This window comes from Ruditapes philippinarum, unplaced genomic scaffold, assembly GCF_026571515.1.
Source record: "Ruditapes philippinarum isolate M1 unplaced genomic scaffold, ASM2657151v2 ctg7679_1_1_1_1, whole genome shotgun sequence".
NCBI lineage: Eukaryota > Metazoa > Mollusca > Bivalvia > Venerida > Veneridae > Ruditapes > Ruditapes philippinarum.
In genome coordinates this window covers 14,860-31,682 of record NW_026860982.1, presented here as the reverse complement: position 1 = coordinate 31,682, position 16,823 = coordinate 14,860, and the positions used below count along the sequence as shown (strand labels likewise).

The 16,823-nt window shown below is 30.8% G+C and overlaps 1 protein-coding gene across 1 annotated transcript; it reads left to right on the top strand.

Annotated features, from left to right (window-relative positions):
• Positions 1–1,565: 1,565 nt before the first annotated feature.
• LOC132714119 (beta-1,4-galactosyltransferase galt-1-like) lies at positions 1,566–15,248 on the top strand. The gene is made up of 3 exons (XM_060696871.1): positions 1,566–2,006; positions 9,192–9,332; positions 12,668–15,248. The coding sequence occupies exons 1-3, from the start codon at positions 1,756–1,758 to the stop codon at positions 13,557–13,559; spliced, it is 1,284 nt and encodes a 427-aa protein (XP_060552854.1). The 5' UTR covers positions 1,566–1,755; the 3' UTR covers positions 13,560–15,248.
• Positions 15,249–16,823: the final 1,575 nt, after the last annotated feature.

Sequence of the window (16,823 nt, the reverse complement as noted above, 5' to 3'; positions counted from 1 at the left end):
ATTTAAAACTGGTAATTTCACTGTTTGAAACAGTGAAATTACCACTTTGATAATTTCACTGTTTTGAGTTTAAGCCCATTACGTTGTTTCAGTGAAATGTCAGTGTGCACAGTACTGGGTACCGTGACGTCGTAAATGACGACACGTTGTATTATTATTTGGCGCGCTTTTAATTCAATATTAGGTGTTATGTCCTTTTAAAACGTTTCTTTGCATATAATAAAAAGAAAATTTGTTTAGTTTAGTATAAGATCAAAATATATTTCACCTTGTGAACACCAAAAGTTCATATTTCACTCGTGGCTGCGCCACTCGTGAAATATACCTTTTGGTGCTCACTCGGTGAAATATATTCCGATCTTACACTGAACTAAACAAATATCCTCTATATCTCAATGGTACTACTAGATGAATCGTAACATCAATAAAAAATCAAGGTTCTAGAAGAAACATCGACGAAAACCTCTATATCTTGAAAACATTCGTTTGGTGCGGTTGTTTCCTCTTTTGTTGTAAAGAGTAACAGATCGCCTATCTATTATTTTGGTTAGGAATGTACTTCCTTTTACGAAAATATCATAGTATATTCTTAAGTAATTCTTAAACTTCTTGTTAAGTATAAGATAAAAAAGGTTTTTCAAGCATTAACCTTCAGAAAAATGCAATAACAAATCTGCAAGAAGGTGCGCACAATAAATATGTATATGAAAAGTTATCATCTACTCGAAAATCCGTATTTAAAACTTTACATGAATATCATTCAATCACAAGGATAACAAAAACGCCCGTCCAAAACGCTCAAGGTGGAGATCAGGGCAATTATGAGTGAGATGATCGCTCAAGCATGACTTAACTTTTATTGGCTGATTAAAGTAATCCTGATCACTGAGACGTTCATTGCATTTCTTGATATCAAACGTTTATTGAAAATACGTATACCAAACATATGTTGAAAGTACCGTAAACTAAACTATATTGTCGCAATAAAAACAAATTGCCTAATAGTTAAGAAACTCTTAAATCATTTCAGTGAACGATAATATTTTTTTCAAAACATGCATATTATAAAAAATGTCTAAACGTTACACCAGTCTACATCCCTTTGCCTTTCTCGCAGGGATTCGAATCGTGCGTGCGACAATCCATCCCATCATGTTGTGCTAAGTTATAATGAAGTCGCCCAGTGAATATAGACGTTTTACCCCGGACACGTTTTTTTATTACCTTTCAGTGCGACCTTGACATTCTAAGTAGAGACCTTGATCATAAATGGAGCATACCAACATGGTCAACATTTTATTAAGTATTACACACATTCTTCCATGCATGTATGACAAATGCCCCAGACGAATCTGAACATTTCATTATCTTTTGTGACCTTGAATTTGCAAATTACCTTAAATTTCATGTGTCACAGCGTTTTATTCTGTTTTGTTATTTACATTGACAATTTGTACAGTCAAGGTTTTATTTTGATCTGTAATAAAACTAAACATATCAACCAACCAAAGTAATGAAAAACATTTCAAGAATCATATTAAAGCAAAACAAAAACAAGTATGGAGGACTAAAACATTTTTAAAGTACGATGCGTTCCTTTATGTTCTCTGCTTCATTCCAATAACAGTCTCTAAGATTATATCTGTTTAAGTACCAACTGTAAAATGCGTTCTATTTTTTCAGATTAGCGTTATACTCTTTAATTGTTTACACGACTTAGGAATATTATTTCGATTTTAAGCAATTTCAGTTGAAATGTGGAAGAAATTTGTATTTAAACTAATGATTGTTTTGATTATAGCGTACACAATTGTAAGCTTTTCAAATTTCAATATTATTAGGTATAAAAACATTCCTGTTACAAATACTTCCAGGATCTTAGCAAAAGAAACGATGTTAACATTAGTGAAAAATGCAATTTTAACTGAAGTTGACAGCAAAAGCTGTTTTAAAAGCATAGCAACAGACAATGCGATATTAGTATACTCGGCTTACCTCGAAACAAGGTGGGTGTAAATATTAAAATGTTTCGTATTACATAGGCATAATTTGTTTCCACTGATTTGCACCTGTTTCAATGAATGTTTATTATAGAAATTAAAAAAAGAGAGAAACATTCTCCAGCTGGACTGGATATGCATTGTTTATAGTGTACACATCTTAAAGGACAATAATTTAAATGTAAATTTTTCTTGAAATTCAGAAAATGTTTATTGAAAATATCTAATCAAACTGAAATAGTTCACACACTGTGCATGAAAAAGTGCATAACCTTTTAAGGCAATTTGCTATGCACTTATGCTATGTTTATCAACATGTTAAGTGTGTACAATTTTAAACTAAAAAAATAAGCATGCTTTATAGACTGAAAAGAATACATGAAAATACAGTCTAGTAGATAAACAACTTTTGTGGGCGCGTACAGTATTTGTTGTATGTGTAGGGACCACCAGGTATACCTAAAAAGGTTTTTGATCATACATTTACAGTGCATTTGTTTGAACTTATTTCCGAGATACACAAACGATAACAAGATAACAAAAATGATCTAGAACTGTTTGATTGTTTGTTTATTTGGTTGTTTTTTTTGTATTTTGTACGAAACATACACATTATATAGGAACACGCATTCTGAGTAAACAAAAGGTATTAGATTAATTTAGTATATAGTACATCTGTCGCCATGCATGTAAGTTAGATTCAACCCATATAAAGTGATAGTCGGACCTACTATATATTGTCTTTCAAAGATATATAATATGTTTCATAAAGGTTTATGAATGGGAACTAGAATTAGAACTTTCAGTTAACACTTGGAGTATTTGAAGTAATACAGGTAACAAAAAAATTATTATTATTATAATTATTATTATCATTATCATTATTTTGTTGTTGTTGTTGTTGTTGTTGTTTTTGCTGTTTCTGTTATTACATGAACATATTTCAAGTATATAATAATTTGTTTAACATAATATAAAAGCAAAAGTTTACAACGACATTAAAAACATATGTACGCTCCAAATAAAGCGTGTTAACTGAGATATTTATTCTCGCCATATATTCTTAATGTTTAGTGCAGTCTTATCAAGAGAAAGTTGATACATTTAGCATGTTTCCATTTAACAAAGTATTTTAATCGAGTTTCCCCCGTTTATTTTTCCCGTAATAGGTCTTAAAGGGTTGGGGACATCTCCATCATACCATACATGTATAACATAAACAGTTCAATTATAATGTACATATCAATCAAATCATGTACATATATGTGAATCAGATCATATACATAATGGCATTCTATCATATTGCATAATGATGAACAGTTAACACGTAAACACGCAAATAATAAGATTAATTTTTTTTATTATAATTTATAAAAAAAAATAGAAAGAAAAACGAAAATAACATCCTAAAAAATAAATTCAGTTCGAATTGAAATTGTTTCCTTTTATAATACAATATAAAAAAGCAAAATTATACAATAAAATTACAAAAAATAATCAAGTACGCTACAAATAAAGCGTGTTTACTGAGTTATTTATTCTAACCATATGATATTTATTATGTTTCGTGCGATCTTATCGAAAGAACATTGATATATAAGGCATGATTTCCATCTTCATAATAATAGTTCACGAATTTATTCATATATTAGGTACAAAGCAACAATTCAAGCATTATTTCAAAGTTTGAAAACATACTTTGTTAATTTTTTATAATTATACTGTATTAACAGAAATTTATCAAAGACTGTAAAATTTGTACTAAAAATGTCTGACTTGAATAAAGGAATGAATAAACTATGTTTGGAAAGCAGAGTTCTTTTTCACAGGTCAAGTAAATTTTGTCGTTTCTTAAAAAAGCCGATTTTTCTAAATGAGATGTCACAATATGCTCATGCCGTGACCCCACCTATAGTGTTTTGAATTTTGAGCATTACTTTACCTTTTTAAAATATGATAAACAAGATCAACAAGGAAAGGCGGCGTTCAATGAATGCAACCCCCATATGACCCAGCAACAAGAACCAATGGCAAGGAGCCCAGGCGGACCCCAAACAAAAAACAGGACAGGGCAAAGACAGAGCACGGACATGTTAATCATTAAATGATAAATAATTTGTAACTGATTAGGAATTCAAAGAAAATAATAATAGGCCCACAAAGGGGAAGGGGACCGGGGGAATGGGGGGGGGGGTAATCAAAGAAATAAGTCATACATGTTTATTTTATATATTTACGGCAATAATCCTTTTTGTTTTAATTTTGATTTGTATTAAAGTACAATTTTTGCTTTTGGTGATCAACTGTAAAGTGATACTCTTTAAACATTATTGACCATGTTTGCATATGATATAACATTGTTTCTGATACTATAATTTGAATTGTCAGAATTATTAAATGTCGTCATTATTTTTTATACTTAAAATCTTGTTATTAACATGGACAATGTCACTTTTAATTTTTGTTGTAATTTGTAGGGCTCATGTTAAAAGATATGATTATAGTTAAGAAAATCCTACCCAACAAACTTCTACTAAATAAAAAAGATATACAATGTGTTTTTTATTTTAATCATAATTTTATTGTGGCCAGTTGCGTCCATTTCAAACGCCCTGGAAATTGTACCGTTTTATCATTAAATGTCGCAGGCAACTTACGAACCCCTAGATTGCCTGCAAAATGTACAAAATGTGGCGGGAAACGTATAACCCTCGATATTTTATATAATAACAATTGTTGGAAACAACAAGGTACATTTTGACTCCAATGGCCGGTAGCGTTCATTATTTGACTACATTTTATCCCTCGCTTGTTAAAAAAATATCGAGGAACAGAAAGAAATTCGCTACATTTTCTGAGTGTCGTAGAAATTCTTTAAAGAAATCGAGGAGAAAAATTATAGTCGAAGACATTTTGTTTTTCAACAACGGTCTCACAAAATATCGCAACGGCTTATAACAATTTTTAGCCGCGACTTTTAGCGTAGATGCATTCGCCAGCATAAACCGTCATTGACTGATACTCAAACTCAACTTTGTACAAAGTATGCGCCCAAACATAGTATCGCAGATTTAATATGCCCAATAGGCTACCTAAAGAAGGCACATATTTGCGTCATTTTCGTTATGCTTATGTTATTATTGGTTACTGTTTTTGACTGTTTTTCATTCAAGTGTTACAGTATTCCCACTTGAATACTGTATTATCGCCCTAAGGATGTATTGTCTGCTTTTAAAAAATTGTCTTTTGACGTCTTATCTATAATTTTCAGGCTTCATAACCTCTGATCCCCTTTCAAATTCAATTTTATTTAGTTCCGCCCATTGTTTTCTCGTTTAGTCATAGGCATTATTTTGCTTGGGGACCAAATGCCGCTTTTAGTGGAATGATACTAACGTGTCACATTTAAGGTTCAATGATAACCGCCTTATGAACACATCTCGGCTGTTTCAAAATTCCAAATTTTACCAGTTTATGTAAAATGTTGAATTATGCCGGTGCAAGACGGTAACTTGCACTTTCCATCACCGTACATGAACAGGCTAAATCAAACCTAGCCTTCAATATTTACGATTGTTTGACTTTCATTGGGGATTCTTTATTACTCTCTTTTTAAGCTACAATGTAAACAGAAAATATCGCGATTTCCTTAGTAACACACTTCAGTGTTGTTATATTTTTCTGGTCCTTCGGGGTCATTGATGCCAGCACTATTAAGTGTTGAGAACCGAGTACCGCTCAAGCCAGTGCTAGGGGCGTGAGGGATGTTGCATTTATTCATTTTCCCTCATGTATAGACTCAATCAAACCGAGTCTGCAATTTTTATGTAATTTTGTTGTGATTAATGCTTCCGAGGGATCACTTTGTTTCCAGATTTTTATTACAAAAGATGTGTGACAGAAAAACTCAAGAGTTTCAGTAAGCCGCAAAATTGTATACAATTTTGACATAAAGTCCGGTAGATATAAATGTTGCCCGCAGCATCTTATAAAGTGACGATTAAATTTCTCGTGTCTTTTAAGGTACCCTGCCGGCCACAATATAATTAAAGATTGAAAATTATGTACCTGCTGAACTGGATTTCTTTCTAATTAAAAAAAGTTTATCTTCCTTAAGGCTATGTGTTCTGTTCTTGTTTTTAAAGAAATGGGTTGATACATTGTCATAGGTAGAGATGAACGTTTATGTCATTTAAGGTACACACATTTTCTTTCCTTCTGGACATGGACCTTACGCCGCTTAATATTGAATAAAACAAAACTGTCACATTGAAGGTTCCGTGAACATTGCGAAATGAACACATGTTTTGATGTTTCTTTAATTAGAAAATCACCAGTTTTATGTTTAAATGTTGAATTCTACCACCGCTGCTGGAAGTAAACGGTAGCTTGCTATTGCCAATACAGTCTATGAACAGGCTCAAAACCGAACATTATCTGTTTTTTCGTGTTGAGCTTTGTTTAGGGATTATGTTTTTGTCCATTTTAGCATAATATATGGCCCTAAAACTATCCGTATTTTACAAATCCTGTACATTTATCTCTTCGTTAATGATATAAGGAATTCCGTATCATCCGGTATATTAATACATTTTACTGAGTGAAGTTATTAATTGTGTATCTAGTAGATTATTCAAATTGTCTTCGTTTGAATTAATAATGTATGCATTTCATAACAGCGTAATTTGAAACATGACTTCTACACTGAGGGATTCTTGTGAAAATATCAAATGTTTTGAACGTAAATGCCTTCATTTTCTTCATTTTAATGAGTGCTCTCTTTTATCAACATGTCGGAACTTAGGCAAATAGCAACAAAGTTAAAATTTTCTTCAATAGCTAAAAGTCATGGCTTGATAACAGTGTAACAGACAACGAATTGGGAATACAGGGCTACAATATGATAAGGAAGGATCGAAACTTAACACTTGGAAATTGTTTGGGCTGACTTATTACTTCCTAAAACTAAACCAATTTTAATAAATTCATGTTATAGACCTCCAAAACAATCTTAAGTTGACTTTTTAGATATGTTTGAAACAGTTTTGTCTAAAATAAGATCGGACACTGATTTTTTTTCTTAGGTGATCTAAATATTGATTGGTTGGACAAAACATCTTCTTTATTTAAAAATATAAAATAATGTGTTCTTAAAATCTTTAATTTTACACAGATTATAAAAGATCCTACTAGTATTACAATAAATACAAAAACGTTAATAGATCACATATTATGTTGTCATTTTGATAAGGTTTTCCAGTCAGGTACTTTACCTATTGGTCTAAGTGACCACCTACCTGTATACTGTACATGAAAATCACAAAAGGCATTTTTAATAAACACAAAAATATTGTTATTAGATCAATGAAAAACTACTCTGCTGAAATTTTTATACATAATCTTAAACTTTGTGACTGGTCGAGTAATTTTACGGCCACATCTGTTGATGAGTCATGGCTATTTTTTAAAGATATGTTTCTATCAGTTTTTAATGTTGTGGCTCCAGTAAAAGAAGTAAGACTTAAACAAAGGAGTGAACCTTGGTTGGACTCTAACATATTAGAATTAATTAATATGAGAGATTTTTTTTACATGAATTTAGAAAACATAATCAGAAAGATATGTATAATAAATACTGTCTTTATAGAAACTTAATACAAAGACAGATAAAAAAGCTAAGTCTGGATACATCTCACATCAATTACAAGAACATAAATATAATCCAAAGAAATTGTGGTCTCAATTAAAAGAGCTTGATTACAGTAAAAAAATCTTCATCAAATATTGTACTAAACATAGATGATGAAAATTGTTTTGAACTAATAAAATATTGCTTGTCATTTTAATCAGTTTTTTATTACTGTTGCTTCTGTTTTGGTGGATAAATTACAGAAATAAAGATGGAAATATATTTCAATTACAAACTGTGTTAGTGAAGAATATATATATATATATATATATATATATATATATATATATAATATATATATATATATATATATATATATATATATATATATATAAAGAGCTTTGTAAATTAATTGTTCTTAAAGCACAGGATTAGATGAAATTCCAGCAAAATTTCTTTAAGATGCTGCACCATATTTAAAGATATATATTATCTTTTAAGTGAATGATTCAAATACATCTAAATCAGTTCCAAGTGAATTGAAATGTGCTTAAGTCAAACCATTATTCAAAAAGAATAACAGATCTGATGTATCCAACTATAGACCTGTCAGTGTTTTATCTATTGTTTCAAAAATCTTAGAAAGAACTATATATAATCAGTTAGAAATTTGTTTAGTTTAGCAGAGACTTTTATAGGAATAACATAGTGGTTTTAGATGTAATTATTCTACTGCCTCCTACCTTATCCATCTCACTGACCATGTAAAAACTCAGATTTGTTAGATTTGCAAAAGGCGTTTGACACTGTGGACCACGACATATTGTGTAAAAAGTTACACAATATGGGTGTGGAGTCAGTAGAATGGTTTCATTCTTATTTAACTGGTCGTAGTCAAATTGTAAATGTAAATAATACTTTGTCTGAAGCTATGAATATTACATGTGATGTTCCTCAGGGAAGTACAATAGGTCCTCTATTGTTTCTATGTTATGTCAATGATATGAGTATTAGTATTAGCAATAAATGTAAGCTTATTCTTTATGCAGATTATAGTGCAATTTTATATTCACATAAAGAGTCAGATGTAATTTGTAATGTTTAGGGTAAGGAACTAGAAAATTGTAGTAAATGGCTTGTTGATAATAAGCTATCATTACATCTTGGTAAAACAGAGTGTATTGTTTTTAGTTCTAAGAGGAAATTGTCAAAACTTGAGCAGTTTAAAATACACTGTAATAATCACACCATACAATCTCAGCCATCAGTAAAGTATCTCGGTGCAATTGTTGATAATATAGTACAAAAGTAAACTGTCGATTAAAACTTTTGTATAGACAAGGCAACAAGGGATCAATATTGATTTCCGCTGTTTTAAGTGTTTTAGATTAAGTACAACTTAAACCGGCGGTGCAGGTCTTGTGAGTGTTTACAGTATCCGTCATGTACAGACTCCATCATACCGAGTATGCATGCAACTTTTATGTAATTTTGCTGTTTGTAATGCTTCCGAGTAATGTGATCACTTTTCTCTAGATATTTATTTTTCTCAACGCTTTTAGGCCATACATTTTGCGAGTGATTGGTATAACAAGACTGAGAAACAACTCCAATGTGCGGTGTATCCTTCATTATAAACATACTAATACATTTCTGTTCACCGATGGGAAAATTAAACGTATACCCGAACATCACAGAAAGAGGTAAAAAAAAGAAATAAACCAAAACTTTTAAAGTTTTTTTTAAACAAATTTCATACAATGATTTTGTAAAATGCAGCAGCTTAATTCATTTTTGCCTTTACTATTTGAGCGAGCCTTTAATGAGGCTGTAAAAATTTACTTAGGAGCGAAGTCATGGAAAATTATATTGATGAGGTCTATGTGAAAAGAAATATTTTTGAAACAGCTCAACAAAGATATTTTTCATGAAATGACATCATTAACAAAATATGAGACTCCTAGTAAATGAACGACACATCTCTGGGGTAAAAAAGTTAGGCTATTTGTGAAACTGAAATTATTTATCAATGAATGTAATTGACTAGACTTATACGTGTACCTTATAAGTATGCATACCTATTGCTATATATTTGTTACCTTATGATATGCCACTAATGACACGATTTCTTTTTGACATACCAGTAGTTGGCAAATTCAACCCAAATTTTAGGCGCTTTAACAGAAATTAAATCCGTCTAAAATTCTGACATTATTTGATAGGTTTAAAAGTTGATGTTTTTCGTTTTTCTATCGTTCTTTTTTTCCAAAATATGAACAAAGTTTGCATTTGCCACGGCAACTTAATTTGCCATGGGTAATTTTGTATAGAAAATGATAATCATCAGTAACTTATTCACCGATGATTCAGTTAAAACAATCTGTAAACATATAGTGGATGGTTTGATATATAATTATTTATATGTTTTTCGTCATTTGATTGGTCGCAAATGAAAGAAAATGATTCTATCAAACTTTTGAATCATTTTTATAACAGTAACGTGCCTCTTTATTATATGGTCCATTTGTTCTTTTTTGGCAGCGGGACAGACACTGGCTGTCCGCAGCTTTCATCTGTATTTTATCATCAAATGGAGTCATGTCTGATTATCGTTTATAAAATGTTATAAAATCAATCAACAAGACATTTTAGTTCGAAATATTTGTGCGAATTACATTATGTCCGAGTGATTAACGGGACAAACTGTTATATTTTACGAATAGTAAAGATATGTTCGTAATGTCTAAATATTGTTACAGATACAAAGATAATTCTAATTAGTTCTTGTTGTTTACTTATTTATAAGAAAATAAAATATTCCTTTAAACACAATAGTGCATATTTGTTTACGATTAACTAATCGGCAAAGAGGTAACAAACCAATAAATGTAATAATGGAATTTAGGCAAGTTGGTACAATAGTCACAACAGCAGAAAAAAACAATAATCACAATATCATCATGTGAGTAATTGAAAAAGATTGTTGGACTCCTTGTTAAGAGGTTAAACAGATTCACATTAATTAAGTGTTTATAATTTGTACTTATTTTATAGGCGGCTTAATATTCGGCATTAGGCAATTGGAATGTATTAATTTTATTCGCTTTTATCAGCTCATTTTCTATATCATTAAGACTGTGGAAGGACTTAATGTCAAATTCGACTTGGACATAAGTAACAGTTATTTGCTGTTCGTGTCGAAGATCCTTTCTTATTATCGTTTCATGTCCAGGACTGCCTCAGCGGTCGCTTTCTTTGCCTTGAAGCGACGCCCTTACGAAAAATTGTCTTTTGTAATGGTCATTCACAAATAGTTGAAAATCATTGATATATTAAATATACAAATTGCCTTAATAGTACTTTACGTGAGACACGTGTGGTTTTTATTATAAATGTGAAGAAGAATATTAGAAACAATGATTAAAAATTATAAAGTTATTTTGAGTTTATATCCGTAAACTCACTTTAAATGTGTTTAAAATGTTATTTTAAGACCTAAAAACTTAATGCATACCAACTTGTAATTTACAGACGACTTGATACGTGTGTTATTTATTTTCCATATTCAAAATACTTTATTCTATAATTAAGATGGAAGAAGCCTATTCATTCTGACATAAAGGATCATTTTTAGGGACAAAACAGACCAGCTTTATGCCAAACAAGAATACTATTTTATACCACATTACTATTCATAGCAATAGTTAGTTCTGTGCTCTTGGTATATAAACTGGTACATGCGCGTAAGAAGCAAATAAAATGAGTATATTGCAGTATTTAGATAACAAAAAAAACGCTCCCTCAGCAGCTAACTGAATACACTATCGAAACTGTTCACGTAAAAATGTTAACGGCATACACTCGATCAGAAGATAATGTAAAATAATGGTACTTGTAACAATTATGAGTCTTATCAAATCGGAAGATAAAAAAATTATGCCCCTCTTTAAGTAGAAGATGATAACGAAATGGAACGTGTACAGTTATGGTAACGATGTTGATGTATGTGATGTAAATTGAGATAACGATGTTGTGATGATGATTGTGGGAATAATGGTGATGTTGATGATTATTATAATAATGTTGATAATGATAACGTTTATTGCAATAGTGATGATGACTATTATGATTTGAAAGAATATAGAAAATATGTTGATGAGGCTAATGATGATGGTGTAGAAGATAATATCGTCTTCATTGATATTAGGATTTACACTTTATGGTGTAGAAAATAATATAGTCTTTATTGATATTAGGAATGACACTATCATAGTTGGTATCTGGATAATGATGGTTATGATTGTTAAATACAGATTTGGATAGTAATGACAATTGTCTTAGGATGATTGTTCGTTGTTTGTTTGTGTTTTACATGTTCTTTTACATCGATTTGAACACATGTTGGTCAGTCAACTAAATTGATTTTCTTCTTTAGATAGCATGTTAAACAAAGTTCTGCACAAGTGATTGACTATTACTCCAACGTGAATTCTGAATCATCAGTTAGAGACAAGTGATGATGAGTTGGGTGAAGATGATGATGACGATCACACCGACAGGGATGATGATCCTATTTATATTGATGATGAAAATCATATTTATTGCCGTTACAAAGTTTTGCAAAGGACTGTCATAGACAATCGAAAATAAAAAAAGCAATGGGCACTTATAAGCATGTTAAAAAATCATTTCGATTCTTGTGATTTTTTTAAAGTTGGCCATGACAAATTAACAAAAAAATAGTTGTCATGGTTGAATGGAAAGGTATTTTCAAATTGAAAAATAATTTGGTATGGTCAAATTTAAACTTGCCATGGCAAAAACATCCATGCATTTCTACAAAAACAATAAAAGTAAATAAATGGAAATGATAGAAAGACGATTCACATTAACATTTTAATCTCTATCAATCTCAAGAAAATATATAGTTTCTTTCTTTAAAGCGCAAAATTTTAGATTGAATTTGCCAAAAACTTGCATGGCAGGGCAGTAATAATATAATGGATATGTATATCACGCTGTGCTTTATTTATGCCAGGTACACCGCAATGTTCATTCTATGCAATATGACGGGGACCGATGCTCCGGATGCAGTTTCGTTCTATTACGAGAAATCATTACTACATCTTCCTCATGAAGTTACAGTTGTAAAAACTACTCAACATTTTCCGAAGCTCAAGTTTAGTATGTGTGTTTCACCGTTACATTCAATGTTCAATGATACGACACAGCTTATAGAATGGATTGAACTCAATTGGCTTCTCGGAGTAGAAAGATTTATGTTTTATATAAACAGTATTTCGCAAAATGTATCAAGAGTTCTAGAATATTACAAGCGCAAAGAAATTGTACAATTAATAATTTGGAAAATTCCAAAATATTTAGAGGATGATGTGCATTATTATGGACAGCTTGCTGCACTTAATGACTGCCTTTATAGAAACAAGGGCAAAAGTATTTATCTGTCATCCACCGACTTAGATGAGTTTATCATTCCACAAAAACCGGAGCACTTCACGTGGTCCGATATGATGGATGATCTTCCGCTTTATAGCGTGTACATAGTCCGAAGCTCGTTTTTTAGCTGCTCTAAACAACAATTATGTAAACATGGAATGACAATTGATTCCTACAACGTACGAGACAATATAATTTTACGACGTCATGTAAGATCCAAGTACATATGCAAAACAAGCGAAGTAATTGTGATGGGTGTCCATTATGCATGGGAGATTCACAATGGTGGTGAATACACTTTTGAGCCAGAAGTAGCGTTATTGCATCACTACAGAAGGTTAAGTACATTTTACACTTTACAGGAACCGAAGAAGGTACTGCATTCTTGTGCAAGGAAATACAGTGCTTATCTTAAAAGAAATATATTTAAAGTTATTCCAGAAATATTCAATAAAAGAGCTAGTCAATTGTGACTCTGACTGTCATATTTTAACAATTTCTTTTAAAATATCTAAAACTAAAACAGTGTGGAAATCAAATTTGTTTTCTAGAAGAAACATTGTTAAAATATTCTTATTGAATATATTGTGTTTTATTTTCTATTTTATTTCATCATGTAATTGTTTTGTTCTTTTCATATTTCTATCCCACTATTAACAGTTTTTGTTATTACCCCTCACTTTTTTCGTAATGCTAATTTCCCATAGGCCTCTGGGAGTTATTTTTACTGTTAATGCAAGTGTACCACGTGACTAAGAATTTTGTACCGTTACATAGGTAACAGTATTTTTAACAGTATAATATCTGGTCACGTGGTCTATTTTCTAAATAAGATGAAATAAAATGGCCGCCATTTTATTCTCGATTCATTCTTATTTTCGACGTTAAACCCAGATAGGACATCAATTTCTTCTCTGGAGTAACTTTGACACCCATAAAATTTAGTTGTTCGCACCCTGGTGTGCTTTTCGTGTATAAAATATCTTTTTTGTTGAATAGTCAAAAAGTGAACATCCGTTTTCAACGGAAGTACTTGCAATGTAAATAATTTTGTGTCAACCTGGAACATGCAGACGATTTAAGCATGCAACAAAGGATTATTTAACAATTTTAATCAGTGAAACGTTACAGGTATGATGGACAGACATAGGATGTCATCGTTATTTTGTCAAAAACCATGCTAAGAATATTCTGGAAACAGAAGGATCAGATTTCACAGATCATAACCGTGTAAATGGGTTAGTGTTTTGTTTTCTAAATAAAACATAGCTTATTTTATGTTTATGACTTGTAGATATCATCACTTGCATAAAGAATAAAAGAAAAAGAAAACTTCTGAAGTAGGCCTAAAGTACTCTTAAAACTTAAAGGGTAAGGATAGTTTAGTTATTGTTACTCTTGGTTTATTTTGTTACAGTTCAAGATTTTGTTGACAATTTCAGATCATCGCAGTATTGTTGTTCGGAGTAATAAAAAAATAACACATGGGTTTGTGAGTAACAGTAAAAATATCATCCCTCGTAAAATACTGTTACCCTCGGCTACGCCTCAGGTAACAGTATTTTCCTCGGGATGATATTTTTACTGTTACCCACAAACCCATGTGTTATTTATATATTATCTTCCTTCATTATTTGAATGCGCCCGCGCTTCAAAGACAAATTTTCATTTCAATTCAATATGGTACGTTTAAGCTCTTATTAAGCGATATGAAGTATAATGATACTTTGTGAAATGTTTTACTTAATTGGATCAAGCTTAATGACATGCTTAGACATTTCCAAAATAAAACTAAAATAATGAATATAAAATCATCTATGTCTACAGACAGTACTTTATATAATGACTACCGACCCATACAGTCATTTTACGTCGGTTTAAGCCCAAGCGTTAATACGTTTGATTTTGATCTTTGATAATTCATATCGAAACACCGAATGTAGATGCCTATTCAAGTTTTTTTTCGGTTGAATTATCACTTGTTTACCCTTATAAAGAAAAGGCACACCGCGGAAAAGAAGTAAACCACGAATAACGCGAACACTTTAACATCACAATGTTATGTTATTTGTTGTATGTTTGTAAAAACATTTTGATGGTTTAGACCAGTTTTGAGCAGGAGAGCAGCTTTTATGGTCAATTCAATCCTGCAGAATTGTTCACAATTTCTTCAATTACAACTAAAACTAGATCAACATTTTTTGTTAATGTTGCTTTAATTTGAACAAAACTAGATCAACATTTTTTGTTAATGTTGCTTTAATTTGAACAAAACCTGAAATTTAAAACAGACATAACAAATTTACGGATTAAAGAGGGAATTTTAGGCTAATATTGCTCACTGCACATCTGTCATTTGTATGATCAAGTGAAAAAATATTTTTAATAACCGTTTACCATGACCAAAATAACTAACACAAATAACAAAACTAAAAGTGTGCCCATGGGACACAGATGCCCTCACTTATCCAATGCTTCTAGATACAATTATATGCCTCCCTCGAAACATTTCTCAAGTGCAAAACATATTTGCATTTATTTCTTTCCTATTTAATTAAAAAAATGACAAATATAATGATTAATAAATGTATTTACGCAGTCACACACTAACTTCAGCTTGCATCTTGATGGATATAAGCATTTAAATTCAGTAGTTCAGTGAAAGTGCATTTATCTCCATTTGAATCGACAAATTCATTTCTTATTTCTCAATTTAATGCTATATTTTGAAATGCCTAATCCGGTAACATTTGCTAAAAGTAAGTTACACTAAAAGATTTTATGTGATCAAATGTTGATTCTGTTAATTTTTTCTTTTTTTTCCCTGTTGTTCCTGTGCTTGTTTTCAATTTTAAGTCTACACTTTAAGTATCATTTCTCTGTTCAATTTTGCATTTACATACATGCACCTGTATATATGATTTTTATTGCAAACGAACCATTTTTTATGACGTTAATTTGTTCTAAGCTCTAGAAATAACATTTATCGTATAAACATGGAATAGATGAGGCCGAAAAATGATAACAGACACAATAAAATAACGTCTTTATTTTTAGGAACATTTCTTCAAATCATTATCAAGAAATATAGATGTTTGTCAAGCATCTTGACAAGCTATCTGATAAAATGCAAATTCAATATTCAAATTAACTGACGACAACGCATCATTTTATGAATTATATTTGCCAAATGACCTTATCTGCGAAAATTTTGTTACATTGATTGGCTTTCATTATTTCTTCGGCTTAGCTGCGTAAGAGAATGTTTATTTGAAGGCTTCTCAGCATTTATTTGGCAAGATAATCGTAAAACTCGGGAAAAAATGATTTTTGAAATCGTTCTCTTTTACAAATATTGAAAATGATGATATTTTACTTAAGAATATGACAATGACAATGATAAAGATTTTATTGTTTCAATGCCTCTAGCCCAGAACAACAAAAACATTTCAATACATTTACATACAATGGAATAAAGTTCAATTAGCATTATGTTTACACAAAAATCTTATTACTATCTAATGGTGTACGTTATCATATTTAGTCATGTTCTAACACTTAGTTTTTTTTCTTTTTCAATGGAACACAAACTTTGCCAAATTATCTATAATATTTACAGTCTGCCAACTCATTAATATTAAAAAAATTATGAATATTTGGATTAACAAAATATTTTCTTGGTAAGTATTTTGATCTTAAGTTGTCATAAGGCGTACATATCATTACAAAAAAATATT